The sequence below is a fragment of the Engystomops pustulosus genome, chromosome 2, assembly GCF_040894005.1.
Source record: "Engystomops pustulosus chromosome 2, aEngPut4.maternal, whole genome shotgun sequence".
In the NCBI taxonomy this organism is placed as follows: domain Eukaryota; kingdom Metazoa; phylum Chordata; class Amphibia; order Anura; family Leptodactylidae; genus Engystomops; species Engystomops pustulosus.
Genome location: NC_092412.1, coordinates 133,276,557 through 133,292,554, shown reverse-complemented (window position 1 = coordinate 133,292,554; position 15,998 = coordinate 133,276,557). Strand labels below are relative to the sequence as shown.

Here is a 15,998-nt window from a genome sequence, read left to right as displayed (position 1 = left end):
CACGTAACGCGGGGTATGCTGATAATACTGAGGCTGCGGTCACACGTAACGCGGGGTATGCTGGTAATACTGAGCCTGGGGTCACACGTAATGCGGGGTCTGCTGGTAACACTAAGGCTGCGGTCACACGTAACGCGGGGTCTGCTGGTAATACTGAGGCTGCGGTCACATGTAACACGGGGTATACTGGTAATACTGAGCCTGGGGTCACCCGTAACGCGGGGTATGCTGGTAATACTGAGCCTGGGGTCACACGTAACGCGGGGTATTCTGGTAATACTGAGCCTGGGGTCACACGTAACGGGGGGTATGCTGGTAATACTGAGCCTGGAGTCACACGTTAAATCCCGCGCGTAGTCCGAATCCGTCGGGTTGTCCGACGGCCCGCCACACGATTTCTGTCGCATACAAGTCGGTGCCGATGCGCCAAAATCCCAGGGCAATTTGGCGCAAAACGGAAATAGTCGGGAAACCCAACAAATATGCGCTCCGCAGACCCTTAGTAAATGAGCCCCATTGTGACAATGTCCATTATGACATCATAATGACCCATTAGGTCATCATTGTAACCATCACAGTGGTGACCCATTGTGACATTGGTGTGACCCATCACAACACTCACCCATTGTGACGTCACAATGACACAACGTAATAATGACCCATTGTAACAGCACATTGAAAAAACCCGTTGTGACATTGCAACGACACATTGTGACAATGTCCTTTATGACATCATAATGACCCATAGGTACATTGGCTCATTCTGACATAGCAATGGCCCGTCGTGACATCACAATGAACAATTAACTATAGTCACAATGGATACATTGTGACATTACAATAAACAATTGTGACCGCCAAATGACCTATTGCGACAATAGCCCATTGCAAACCCATTGGCTTTGCAGGTGGGTACAGATGTGGCGTTTTAGATAAGTCAAAACACATGCGTTTTTAAATGTTAAACTGCGCTTGGATACTTCTGAAGCGTTTTTCTTCATTGCTGTGTAAGTGTAAGCAGATGTGAAAATGTTTACAAAGTTGCTTACACTGTCAGAAATGAAGGAAAATGCTTCCAGAGTAGCCAAAGGAATTTTTAACAACTAAAAATGCATGAGTTTTGATGCATCAAAAACGCCAGGTGTGAACGCAGCTTGAAAACTGCATTTGGAAAACTGAACACCCTCAGGGCTACCCTTCCCACGAGGCGTTTTTCTCGGATTCGTTTTGGATGCCTTTAATGGATAATCCATTGTACACACAGCTACTGTCCGTCCAGACACTAATGAAGGATCGGCCTGATCGGCGTCTTCTTACTGCACGTAACCACGCCCACTGAGCCCCACCCGCCAACAGCACTTAGGTGGAGGTCACATGGCAGCGTCATGTGATCTCCAGGGGTAGCGCCGCTTGTCAAGTGTTCTGTGTACTGCCGTGTAACATGGAGAGGCTCAGGCTGGTTGTGCTCGCGCTCGTAGTCGTGTTCAGCTACTCCGATCAGCATAGAGCGGGGCCGGTGCCGCTGGTGATATGGCACGGGATGGGTAAGGCATGCCAGTTATGGCTTCACCCCTCCAGAGGGCCAGCTTTCTGTTTGGATTAGTAACGCCGTGCTTTTGTACAGGTGACTCGTGCTGCAACCCTTTCAGCATGGGCGCAATTAAGAAGATGGTGGAGCAGCAGATCCCTGGAATATATGTCCTGTCTCTGAAGATAGGGAACACTATAGCTGAGGTGAGAGGGTAAAGGGGATCCATGTTATTATGCAGTAAATAAACTTTCCTTTTATTGTATGATGACATTTGATAACGTTTACTACCTATAACTTATGTTATTGTTCAGTAAGGCAGTGTTCACATGTAATAATAGGCGCAGCCATCCAGCTGTTTTATTCTGAATTCACAGATAATGGGTGCATATAGATGAAATATAGATAGATGGAGAAGCACAGCTGATGCGGCATGGTGCAGAAACTGTTATGGTCAGAGCACACAGATTGATGTGAATAATCAAAAACTTGATGCATTTCCAATGGTAACTCTACATTTGTGTATATATTGAAAATCAATGTGCAAACTAAGTATTCATTATGGAAGAAAAAGAAATCGGACAATTGCTAACTTCCTATTTCTCTCAGGACATGGAGAACAGCTTTTTCTTCAATGTGAATAAACAGCTGGATATTGTTTGCGAGCAACTAGCAAAGGACCCCAGACTCCAGAATGGCTACAATGGAATGGGTTTCTCACAGGGAGGGCAGTTTCTGTAAGTAGCCAGAACCTTGAAATACTTGTATATGTGGGATTTTTCTGTAGGGTGAAATGTACTTATTTTTGGCTTCATGCACATATGTGTGCACGGTTTCGGGGGCGCAAACAGGCCATGTGCCAATCTCCCCATCATTGTCAAATACAAATGTATGACTGCATAGCAATTCAAGACAGGAATATGACCTGCTTTAACTCGGCAAGTTCACGGAACGGTGATACACAATGCATGCACAGGAAATATCTGCAGTTTTATATCTGCAAATAGTCAATGGGCCCAAAAATACAGTTGTGTGCATGAGGCACTGGACAGTGGATCACATATTACAGTAAGTCAGAACTCTGTTTTACACTTCATAGACATATGAAAAAACATCTAAAAAGTTGAATGAATTTGAGGGAATGAAAAATGAATGACGATAATGCTGGAGCAGAGCAGCATAAGAGGATCCAGGAGCAGTGAGGATTTCTGCAGTCACTGATTCCTGGCCATTGGTGTAGGCACCAATGAACCCTTCCATCACTTATGGAAGCACTTATTGGACTCAGCAGGTTGTGGACCACAACTAATGGCTTGATCGGCCGCATGTGACCTCTTTGCATGGGTTGTGCATCCGCTTCTGTGCTTTCAGTTGACGTTACTTTATGTACATGCTCAGTAGTGAAACTTCTCTGCTACAGATGAGAGGAATAAGGCACTAGGAATGTGTGGTCTTGTGCGAGGGAGGCAGGTGTAACATACTAGCATGTTACACGTCTGTTACAGGGGTATGGAGGAGGCTCAATAAAAAGTGATCAAGTGGTCCCGCAAATTTGTCCCGCAAAAGATGACGCCTCACACAGCAACGTACAATGCAAGTATGAAAGTTATTCACGTCAGAAGATGGTAAAATGAAGATTTTATTTATTTTTTTTTTTTAATGTATCAAAACACAAAAAACCCTATATAAATTTGGTATCTACATGATTGTACAGACTGAAAGAATAAAGGAAACATGTTATTTGGAGAGCAATTAACACCACATAGAAATTTTTTCCCAGTATGCAACATGGAATATTATATACAGCCACTCGGAAGTAGAATTTGTTACGCAGAAAACAAACCCTCACACAGCTCTGTATATTGAAAATAAAAAAATGTTAGTTTTTCAAAGGTGGGGGAGTAAAAAATAATCAAAACAAAAAAAAGGGCCAAGTCATAAAGGGGTTAAATACATATAAATATTGGCTATGCACACCTGAGGTATTAATTGACTGAGATCCTGGCAGCCACTAGACCAGGCAGCTCAAGAGCATTAGTATAGTCAGGAAATCTATGTGTAGGGACAGTGGTCCCAATGGACAAAATACAGTAACCTTAGGTGAATGATGTTCTCTGTGCATTTGATAAATTGTAAACCGCATATTGCAGCCATATTCAAATAGGGATGCCCAACACGGTGTCATGTGGGTGGTGGATGTATACAAGATGCACATTAACCCTATCGAGATAAACACTGATTCTACATAGTGGGTGTATATTAGTTATGGTTCCATATGTATAAGGGGGGGGGGCATTCAGTATGCATTTAATGTTGCAAGTTTCTATAGGAAAAAAAGTATACTGTAATTACTTGTTAAGGCCTCCTGGGAATACTGTATCCAGTCCTTGTATCAATCTGGCCCCCGTCAGTAAAAATCTTATTCCAAGGAGATGAGGAGACATCCGGCCGGCATGATGCGTGGAGGAAGAGGAGGAGCCACGTAGAGTCCGGACCTGACTCCCCCACACCCCCCCCCCCCCGCGTCCGCGTGCCTGATGCCGCGAATGCTGCTGCCCCTGCCGCCACTACCCCACCTCGTACCCTGAACGTCCCCTGCCGTTACAGGGGGGCCGACCTCTCTGATCCGCAACCAGGGTGTATTGAGAGCAGGGGATCAGCCCTCCCGCGTGGTGAGCGCCGCATCGGTGCGCCAGAACGTTCCTGCCGCTGGCCGGTCCTGTGCAGCCGAGGGGACACATGCACTCAAGCAGAGACGGAGACGATCGTTGCTGATCACAGTTTTGGAGCCGGAGGTAGGCGAGCAGGAAGGCGAATATGAGTGTGTCGTGGCCGGATACGGACCCGAGTGTGGACCGCTGAACTGGATGTGACATCGCACCGCTGAACGACACACGCTTAAGCAGACACCATGTTTCAACTAGGCGCACCGGGATGGTCCTTTTTGCAGTCAGCAACCCCCTGCCGGGGGTGCTAAAGGTATCTGTGTATCGCAGGGACACTGTTCCCAGAAGATGGCACTTTATAGCTGGCTGGCTATGGTAATTTGCTTGTCTATAACCAACTAACATCTCTGCGCTGGGTGATAGAACTGCAATTCGGTTACACTGCATTAACCCTTCTAGTGATGCCATGGTGCTTATTTATTGATTTATCTGCCTGATTAACTCTTTGAATCTTTTGCCCTAACGCTTCGGACTCGGGTCTAATTGCATGAATTATCTGGCGCTCCCCCGCCTGCCAGCGGTATCATCTTTAAAATAACTAACATTACTGTCCAACATTATCGGACAGTGTATAACCAACTAACAATTCTGCTTTGGGTGATAGCGCTCTGGTCTCTGGACTAATTGCATGAATTAACTTTTGCTTCCCCGCTTGTCAGTGGTATCATCTCTGAAATAACTAACATTATTGTCCGACATTCTTTCTCCGAACTGTTTGCCCTACGCTCTGCTTTTTGGACTAATTGCATGAACTATCTTTTGCCTCCCCGCTTGTCAGTGGTATCATCTCTGAAATTTATAACATTATTGTCTAACATTATCTTGGGGTTTTTGCGGGCTTCTCTAGTATGTTCATAATTCTGTGCCTGGTCATTTAGAGAGCATTGGGCTATTGGAGTTCTGTGAGGTATTTTTTAAGGTTTTGTTGAAATGCCACCGAAAAATTCGGGCCGGAAATCCGGCGGGGGAGGAGGCTCTCCTAAGGAGGGGAAAGAACGTGGTGGCAGTAAAAATGACCCTGCTGGGAAGTTGGAGAAACTATGGAGCTCCCCTATAGTTAAAACTCGCCAAACTGGTAAGGCAGGTAACCCCCTCCCCACTGTGCCTTCCGATATACTTGAAAGGCCCCCGCAGGAGGGCGAGTCGGAACACTCTGAGGACTCTAATACACCAATTTGGATAGAGATACTGGCGACTGTCCAAAAGACCAGTGTGACAGTGGAGGGGTTAGATAAACAGGTGGCGGCCCTTTCCTCCGATATAGCCCTGGTTAAGGAGGATATCTCTAAAACTAGGGAAAAGGTATCCATGGTGATCGCTCAGGTAAAAAGCCTTGAGGGAGAGACCAAGAGTTTAAGGAAGGAGGTTGGCGCACTGTCTAAGGCTCAAATGTCCCTTCGGGACAAAGTTACGGATTTGGAGGATCGATCTAGACGCTCCAACCTCCGTATTATAGGCCTTCCAGAAGAAGTAGGGGAGAATTCCCTTACAAAATGGATCCAGGAATGGTTAATAGAGCAGGTGGGCACAGAGTCCTTATCATCTGTCTTTATGATAGAAAGAGCCCACCGTGTCCCCAGTAAACCCCCTATTCCAGGGGCCTTACCCAGGGCCATACTTGCTAAAGTACTCTGCTCACAAGACCGTGATGCTATTATTAGATGCTCCCGCTCTAGGCAGGACATGATGTATAATGGGGTAAAAATTTTTATATTTCCGGACTATTCACAGGCCACGCAACAAAAGCGAACCAAATTTAAAGATGTAAAGTCGCGCCTGAAGGAGGCAGGCCTAAAATTCTCACTGTTATATCCAGCAAGACTGAGAGTGATTCATAATGAACAAACTGTTTTCTTTGATAATTCCATAGACGCTTCTGAGTGGCTGGAATCTAAGGGTTTCTAGGTGGTGTATCGGTAGGTGGGGGTAGTATAGATTTTCTGGAAGTTTATAATTTAGAGCACGCGGACGTGGGACGGGTAGGGGGGACGGGGATGTAGGAGGTTAGAGGCCTGTTCAAAGTGATGGGCCAAGAAGGGGTCAAGGTAGGGGGAGGGGGGGATGGGGGGGTGGTGGGGGAGGGTAACAGCCGTGGGGAATATATTATTGTTTTATTTGTTACTACCCTTGATTTCTGCTTCTGCTTTGCTAAAAAATGGCTACGCAAATTTTCTGCTGGAACGTAAGGGGGCTGAATGACCGCCGAAAGCGGTGCATGGTTAACGATGTGGTGATTCGACATCTCCCGGGGATTATTTGTTTAACAGAGACACATTTAACTCACGATACGATTGGTTGGCTAGATAGACGCTGGGCTTCTATGTCATTTCACTCATACGGGTCCGCATTTTCCAGGGGGGTCTCGGTCATTATTCATCAGAAGGTTGATATTAAGATTTTATCACAAAAGATTGACCGGCAGGGAAGATATATTTTTTTTGTATTGTGTATTAAATCAGGTACAGTGCATCCTCGCATTTGTATATCTTCCTCCCCCATTTTCGTTTCAGGTATTGAATGCCTTAGTTAATTTTGTTATCGATAGGGAGGACAGCCCAATGATGATCATAGGGGACTTCAATACAGTGCTGGATCCTGCGCAGGACAGACGCAATATGCGAGGGTCTGGCCCTCAGAATCAACGGGGATCCTCTGGATTGAGAGCTTTTTGTGAGAACTTGGGCCTGAGGGATGCCTGGAGGATTAAATGTTTAGATAGACCTGCCTTTTCTTGCTTTAACCGCACCCATTCCACATTATCCAGGATCGATATGTGTTTGGCCAATGATGCTTTTTTGGGATTCATAGTGAAGATTAAATATGAATCTATTGTAATTTCTGATCATGGACCCATCTCCCTTCAGATAAGGACAGAGCGGGGCCCATATCTAGATAAGAAGAGCTTCTTCAGGCTCAATCCTCATTGGCTTTCAGTCTTGGATAATGAGGAAAAGGTTATAAATTTGGTTGAGGAATTCTGGAGGAATAATGCTCCCGAGAGGGACCCGGGCTTAGCTTGGGACGCGCTCAAGGCCTTTCTCCGAGGCCTGCTCTTTTCTGAAATTGAGTGGGCCAAAAAGAAGTTTAGATTGAGAGAAAATATTTTAAAGAAAAATTTGGCCACTACACAAGAGGCGTGGGCGGTGTCAGCTACAATGGAAGATAGGGAAAGATTTCTCGAAGCACAGGCTGCATACAACTCTTATGCGTCCGAGAGGGCGCAACACAAAATTTTTTTTGCTGGGCAAAAAAATTATGCCGAGAGAGGGAGACCGGGTAAAATACTCGCGAATCTTCTCAAAAAGAGAAAAAATCATAACGGGATTCATTTGATTATAAATGCGACAGGAGAGAAGATACAAGGTCAGGGGGCAATTCTGGAGAACTTTCGGCTTTTTTATCAGTCGCTATATAACTCAGAAGTAGTGTTTTCAGATACTCAATTGGAGAATTATCTGGAATCAGTCTCGTTTCCCTCTTTGTCAGCGGAGCAAAGTGCCACTCTGAACCACCCCATAAGGGCTAAGGAGATTATGGAGGCGATAAACAACTCCTCGGGGGATTCTGCTCCAGGGTTAGATGGCCTGCCAATGGCATTTTATAAACATTATAGTAAGATGCTTTCTCCTATTTTAGAAACAGTTTATTCAGCAGCTCTCACTGCAGGGACAGTCTATGGATCAATGACGGAAGCCTCTATAGTGCTGTTCCTCAAAAAGGATAAAAACGAGTCAGAGATGGGTTCTTATAGACCCATCTCTTTGTTGAATTCGGATGTCAAGATCCTGGCCAAGATCCTTGCGACGAGGCTGAAGAAGGTTATCTCTTCTATTATCCACCCTGATCAAAATGGTTTTATTCCGGCCCGGGGGACAGCCTACAATCTTCATAGACTGTTCTCCGATATGCAATTGGGGGTAGGGGAGGACCGCTCCATTCTGTCCTTAGACGCTACTAAAGCGTTTGACAGGGTGGAGTGGCCCTTCCTATGGAGGGTACTAGAAAGATTTGGGATCGGAAGGGAATTTATAGATTGGATAAAAACAATGTACCATTCCCCAAGTGCACGAATGTGCTTAAATGGAATTTACTCAGAGCCATTTCGGTTATATAGAGGCACCAGACAGGGCTGCCCCCTCTCCCCCCTTCTATTTGCCCTATTCGTAGAGCCTTTAGCAATTAAAATCCGCGAAGCAGAATGGATTAAGGGATGGGGTTGTGGAGGGGTAGCAGAAAAAATATCACTTTATGCCGACGATATCCTGCTATTCAGAATACAGGTAGCTCAATACATGACGTGATACACTTGGTAAACGAATTTGGCTCTTTCTCAGGTCTGAGTATCAACTGGGAAAAATCCATTCTCCTCCCTCTAGATAGTACTGTTCAGGAGAGAGGGGTTCTGGTTAAGGTCCTCAGGAGAGATGAATCATTTAAATACCTGGGGATTTATGTTTCAGCGGATCTGGGACGCTTCGCTGAGTTAAATATTATCCCGCTTATCACTAAAATTAGACACAGTATTAATGGCTGGCTTAAAATGCCCCTTTCCAGAGCAGACAGGGTAGGGATTGTAAAAATGATTCTACTCCCGCAGCTATTGTACCCTCTTTCGGTCTCCCCGGTCTGGCTACCCAATAGACTATTCAGATTAATGGAAGGATTAATTAGGGATTTAATTTGGGGGGAAAAAATGCCCCAGGATTGCGCTGGCGTCTCTCTATTGCCCAACAGAAAAAGGGGGGCTGGGGGTGCCATATTTTTTCGGGTATTTTATCGCAGCTCAACTTGCATTCTTGATTACAAGGAGGGAGTGTAGCGCCTTTGCGAAATTACTACAAATAAGCGAGGTTACTAGGGATTCAATTTTTAGTCTTTTGGATAGTGGGGAACTTGGGCACGATAGATATAGAGGCACGTATATGGGGAAATTGTTGGATAAGAGTTGGATAGCGTACAAGAAAATTAGAGGTATTTAACTTCACACCAATATGGGGGAATTATTATTTTGAAGAGTTTAGGTCCATTCCGGATAGCAGATATTGGATGATAAGGGGGGTAAAATTTTTCACACAATGCACGAATCTAGATAATCTACGGAATTTATTAGACTTTTGCACACTAAACAGAAGAGTTGATATATGTTTTTTAAGATTTTTTCAACTACAGCACGCATATAACTCGGTTGAGGACAAAAACAGGTTTAAAGTATGCACAGATGCAGGGGTAGAATTTTTATTGGGATCTTCCACTGGGAATAAGGTGGTAGCACATATCTATAGATATTTGATTCAAGGTCTCGCAGAGGGAGTTATTCATCCTTGTAAAAGAAAGTGGCAGGAACATGTGGGTGCTCTATCGGAGGCGGATTGGGAAAAATGCTATAGGAGTATTGGGCTGTCCTCCCCCTCCTGGAATCATAGAATGATACAATTTAACTTCGTGCACCAACTGTATTATTCCCCGTATAGTTTATTAAGAATGAAACTTAGAGACAATGGGTGCTGTCTACGGTGCAACCTGGAGAATGCGGATTTCGTTCATGTGTCCTTTTTATGTAATAAAGTATATGTCTACTGGTCTAGGGTATTCTTGTATCTAGAAGAAATGTTTAAAGTAAAATTACCCCGCACTGTCCGGGTTGCTCTGCTTAGCCTTCACCAGCTTTGTAATAGGGAAAGGGGGAAAAAGTTGGTAATTAACAAGGTTCTCCTGTTGGCAAGAGTGGTTATTGCTCGAAAGTGGGGGAGTCAGACTGCCCCGTCCCCGGAAGAATTCTTAGAAGTGGAGAAGTGCAAAAAATTCGAAAGATTGATGGCAGTTAAGGGAGGACATTTGGAGAAATGGAAAAAGATCTGGTGTATAGAGACTGAGAACTAGAGGAAGACAGTAAGACAGTAAAAGATCAGGTGTAGGGACATCAGAGTATGTCACTTCCTTTTTTCCTCACGGCAGGGGGGATGGCTGTAAAATGAAAATTTTAATATATAATGCTTTGTAACCCACGATATCAATGTAAATTTATTGCTATTTTCATAATAAAAATTTAAAAAAAAAAAAAAAAAAATCTTATTCCAGTCATCCCCTCTTTCTGGATATGGTATCAGTACAATGCCCATGAATTCCCATATTTTAGGGTTTCCACCATGCATCTGATGTAGATGTCGTGCAATCGTTCTGTCATGTGTGTGACGAATATCCCCCAGATTTCCTTTGAATCTCCCTGAAGGTTTTCCCAACATATTCAAGGCCACAGGTACATTTGGCATTGTAAATAACTCCCAGAGAGAGGCAGTTAATGAAATCCTTGATGACAAATGTTTAGTTTGCCATATTATTGAGAAAAGTCTTTGCCTGAATGTATGGACATGCTATGCAATCTCCATCTCATTAATAGCATCCCAGGGGCTTGCAATCGAGCCATGTGCCCTCTGGGTTTTGGGGGGGGGGGGGGGGGGGACAAAATGCCTGTGCACTACTCTATCCCTGATGGATCTTCCCCCTTTTAAATGTAACCCGGGGGCGTGGCCTTACCATTTTACTTATGTCCTCATCCATTAGGAGAATGGACCAGTGATCTTTCAAAAATATTTTGGCCCTGCTCGTGCCATTGTCAAATGTCGTAATGAGTCTCCATAGGTTTTTCCCTTCTTTGTTTTCTTTTTTGGTTCACTCCAGCAGTTCATATTTCTCAACTTTAAATGCACTTTGGAATGCATTTCTAAGTACGGTGTCTGGGTATGCCCTCTGTATAATGAGCTGGCTAAATTGCTTGTCTGATATCTAATTTGTATAATTGTAATGCAGTTTCTTCTGACTCTTAAGTTCTGTTCTTTTAGGGTTAACTCTTCTCAGAGGTAGGGAATGATGACTTTCCCATCTTAACAATGAGTTGTGGGCTTACGGTTGATTGTAGTTCCAATCGTTCCTTCATTCATTTTCTTAAATAGGACATGTAGAAACGCAAGTTTTTTGGAGTCAACCCAATAAGGCCTAAAGTCTACTTATGAGGTAAACTTTTGGTCTATCCACAAACTGTGCAAAGGTGTCCTTACTTCCCTTTCATATTGATTGAATATATCATCTATGTAACAGAAAAATTTTCAATGCCTGGGTAGGGTGGATCTCTAAACAGCACTGCTTTCTCCCTCTAGCCCAGAAGCAAATTGGCATATGTGGGGGAACTAGCGCTTCCCATTGCTGTGTCCCTGAGCTGGTGGTCGATCTTTTCGTTGAATAGATTGAACTTTTGTGTAAGAGAAAATTCCAGTTAATAAAGAACCAGTTTGTTGTGCTCTCCAAATTGTCAACCTCTTCCTGACAGGAAGTGGGCTACGACCTCATTTCCTTTATTGTGTGGTATGGAGGAGTACAGTGCCTTCTAATCAATACTTGCTAAGAGTCTGTGACCCTCCACTGTTACCTCCCTACAGACGTTTTTTTATCTAAAATAAGTGGGGAGAGATAATACATATGGTCTCAGGATTTTATCTGCATGTATAACCACATTTTGGCATAAAGAATTTATGCCAGAGACTATGGGCCATCCATTTAGGGTGTTTGTGCACTTATGGACCTTAGGGAGTGAGTCCTGATCAGTGATCAGGAGTTTTGGTAATATGTACTCAAAAGTCCTCTATTGTTAGCCTCTGTCAGAATGTGATATAATTGATCACAAAACCTGGTCATGTGGTTAGCGGTAAGAATTTCATATCAATCTGTATCAAGTGATCACATCTTTTTATATTGCGGGATGTCCAGAAGTACCACATCTCCCCCCCCCCTCCTTGTCCTAAGCGCATGGATTTCAGTCAGATTATGCTGAGTATTGATGTCCGATGAGACCTCCAGCTCTTTGGAGACCAAGCTCACAGAGACCTTGAAGCATGGCACCTCACTCTTTGGAGGCATCTTAATGCCCTTTAAGGTCTGTAAAGAGATCGTTACCTTCCAAACTAGAGGTATCATTCAGCCCAAACAGTCGTACGTCTTTCAACGTTTCCGGTGGAATGCACAATTCGCTGCTTTCTAATCTCTCCTTTGTTTTGAGATGTTTTTGCCAATCTAGGTGTCTAGCAAAGGGATGTAGGTCTTTGGTCCATTCAGACTTAAGTCTGAGGTTGGTAAAAATGATCAGCCTTTCTCGAGGATTGCCATCTTGTCAGATTAAAGTGTCCTAGTTTGAAAAGTCCTTGGGGATGGGGGTGGCTCCTCTGTGTTGTAGCGGCTCCGGAGGGGGTAATTGCTTACTAAAAAAGGCTGGAATGTCTTGGTAGCTGATATATTTCCCTCTACTTCTTCCACTACCGCTCTGTCTCAAGCCCCGTCCCCTAGAGGTCTTTCTTCCTTCTCCATCTGATAGTTGTACATTGGGGGAGGAAAGATCAGATGTTCAGTATAGTGTAGGCACGGTTTTCCCTGAAATCCACAAAGACTATTCTCAAGAGACCATGTTCTTTGAGATGGTATTGGAATTTTTCTAGTTTGTTCTGTAATTGTGACTTTTTTGAGCTAAAGTCTGGTTCTGTACTGAATTTATGTACAGTTTCTTCTTAACTTTCCTTATGAAATAAAGGGCACAATATTTTCTTTTCTAGACTCCAAGTTAACCTTCTCTTCATCCAGCAATAATTTAATGAAACGCAGAGAGCTTGCAGTCGCCTCCTTTCCCCACTTTGGCAAAAGGCCACTATTTTTAAATCTATTAGCTGGGGTTAGAATAATCCTTAAACCCCAGTATCCATCACCACGCCCACCCGATCATGTGATGGTTAGGTCATTCGATGGGATTGACTGCTTCTCTGTGTTGGAGAGGTGGCGATTATCCTCTGTGATGCAGCCCAATCATGGGGGGGAGTGTGTGAGTGTGTGAGTGTGTGAGTGTGTGAGTGTGTGAGTGTGTGAGTGTGTGAGTGTGTGAGTGTGTGAGTGTGTGAGTGTGTGAGTGTGTGAGTGTGTGAGTGTGTGAGTGTGTGAGTGTGTGAGTGTGTGAGTGTGTGAGTGTGTGAGTGTGTGAGTGTGTGAGTGTGTGAGTGTGTGAGTGTGTGAGTGTGTGAGTGTGTGAGTGTGTGAGTGTGTGAGTGTGTGAGTGTGTGAGTGTGTGAGTGTGTGAGTGTGTGAGTGTGTGAGTGTGTGAGTGTGTGAGTGTGTGAGTGTTTTAATAAGAACACGGGGCTAGTGTTTGGCCTTCATCTTTAGGAGACCATCTAGAGGTTGTGATAGGGCCCGTACAGAAGAGCCCTGGGCTTTTACATACTAGCCCCATAAGCACTAGGTGCAGAACCTAGCACTTAGAATAGTCACCCCAGGGGACATATTATAAATCCAAGTTTGCATTTCACTGTTGGCTGAAGACTCAAGTAAGTGAAGAAACGTATCAAGATGGGGGATGCAGGGTGCTCCATGCGATTAGGACAAGATACGAGGTACTGCCCTTGTAAGGGCGCAAGCTATTATCATGGGGTGTAGGGCAAGCTCTGGTTCAACATCTGTGATCCACACCCGGTACGTGAGTTGTCTCCCGGCCCCTATTCTTGAGTACGACATATGACCTAACAACTGATGTGGTAAGACGTATTTAGCCTTTTTCTATTACCTATGTACCAGATACAGATATCCAATTGCTGTGTCTCATTGGATTTCGTTTTAGTCATTTCTAAACTTTTTACTGACCTTGTGATGCTGGGTGTTTTAATGCATATCTATTAAAGAATTGAAAGTTTTAAAATAATTTTGGTGAATACAAATATTTATGGCAATAAGAAAATGTGATCATCTTCAATAATTTGTCATGGTATTTAAAAGGCGCCATTCGGTGTGTAGAAAAGAAGTAAAAGGTGAAATAAATACTGACTGCTGTGTATGCTGTATTATCATTCATGAGTGTTTTTCTTTAATTCTTTGCAGGAGAGCTGTTGTTCAGAAATGTCCGTCACCTCCCATGAAGAATTTAATTTCGATTGGAGGACAGCATCAAGGTTTGTCACATGTCTTCTCATGTATAAACTCTTAGTATTCTTATAAAGAAAATTCTAATTAATCTGGGGTGCTCTGGTTCCTCAATCTCAACTGCTTTATAACTACTACAGGCCATGGACACCTTAGTGGTTACCTTATGCAAATTAATGTCTTGGTTGGTGGAGTCATGCCCGCTGGTGGTCCCAATTTCTTCAGTTTTTGTATAACGTAAAGAAGACACGGCTGTGGTTAGGTTATCAGCTTTAATCAATCAGTCTGATTTTCAAGACCCTACAGACAGCAGAGCACCTTTTATTCCCTCTTGGCATCCACAGTGTAAAGTCATGGAGACGGGGAGCTCAATTCTAAAGTCAAGCTCTCTCCTTCTCCACTCTTTCTTTGTTGTAAAGCACGAGACTCATAGCAAGTTTTTTTTTGCCCGTGAAGCCTCGTTCTTTGTCCAGTACACATGCAGTTCTTATTAAATGCTGACTACTGTACACCCAGATTACTGTACACACAACACTTGTATAAGACTTCACAGGCGGGGTAGAAATAGTTAGAGATATAACCGTTTACTATTGTGCACCATAAGATATTCATATTGTCAAGGAGATATTAATTGTGAATGTATAAGATGGGTTTAACTACAGGGCAATTGCATACTTTGTTGAAATAAATGGCATCCATTGAAGCGTCCAGGCTTCTTTTACAACATCCAGGAGATCCTTACAACCTGATAAACTCTGACCTGCAGAATGTTCTGTGGTGACCTCAAAAGCCATTTGGTCACCTCTTCTGTGCACCTACCCCCAACCCTGCATCTAGGGATTTGGAAACAAAGAACTGTTTAATATTCCTGGACTCTCCCCCTCATTAACACTTTGCCCAATCCTGAATGACCCTGTGGACTAATTAATGAATGGGAGGTTCTGAAACCTGAACCAAACTGAGAAGTTATAAAACAATATGAAATCCAGGAAATGGTGTTCACATTTTGGGGGCTGCTTGACAAGCTGAGTGTGTTCCTTATTTCTCCCACCTCCAGGGAATCAGGATTTACTATAAGTTGTAAGTTTCTGTTATTTTTCTCCCTTTTTTATTTTATAACTGTTTTGCCGTGTTGTGTGTCATTTTATTTTGTAATTCTTTTTGTTTTTAACATCTTTTATTATGCACTGATCAACTTTTTGTAATTAAAGCTTTTCACTTTAATTTTGTTCCCTGTATGCTCTGCGAACTCATAGCCTTGTAAAGTGTGGTTAGCTGTGTGACTGCTAGAGTGCCGAGTGTGCATGTCTAGTAGTGTGACAAGGTGACTGCTTGTGAAGCAAGAGTTGATGTAGAGTGGGATACTTATTGGTCCCAGTATAAATGTAATAAGTGGTGGCAGCGGGTCTGGAGCTGTATGAGGTGTGATTTATGCTCAATTTGTGTCCTGAGTGAAAGGTGAGCGCAAGTTTGAGTAGGCTAAATTAACCTGTACAGTTGCACCGCACGTCACGTGACGAGGTGGCGGCGTCTTCGCCGTGACACATATCATTATGTCAGACTATTTCGGTGACTACTGTATTGATCAGAAAAATGCAGAAATGGCATCTGATGACAAATTTATCTTGGCAATGAATTTGCCATCTTGCAGCCCATCTGTGCACTGTGCCCCTAGAAATACCACAGTATATTTTCACAACACTGTGCTTCTAAATAATATGTACATCTCAAAACAAAACTCATTATTTTTTGACTCCTGCATATATCATATACACACGGCCTCATGCATGAACTAA

General features: G+C 43.6%; 1 protein-coding gene across 1 annotated transcript in view; it reads left to right on the top strand.

The window, feature by feature from the left end:
* The first annotated feature begins 1,348 nt into the window (after positions 1-1,348).
* PPT1 (palmitoyl-protein thioesterase 1) overlaps positions 1,349-15,998 on the top strand; it is a 24,470-nt gene continuing 9,820 nt past the window's right edge. Inside the window, exons 1-4 of the mRNA XM_072136502.1 lie at positions 1,349-1,544; positions 1,625-1,734; positions 2,138-2,265; positions 14,161-14,231. Coding sequence (XP_071992603.1) covers positions 1,442-1,544; positions 1,625-1,734; positions 2,138-2,265; positions 14,161-14,231 — 412 coding nt within the window. The 5' untranslated portion in view covers positions 1,349-1,441. The remainder of the gene's footprint in view (positions 1,545-1,624; positions 1,735-2,137; positions 2,266-14,160; positions 14,232-15,998) is intronic.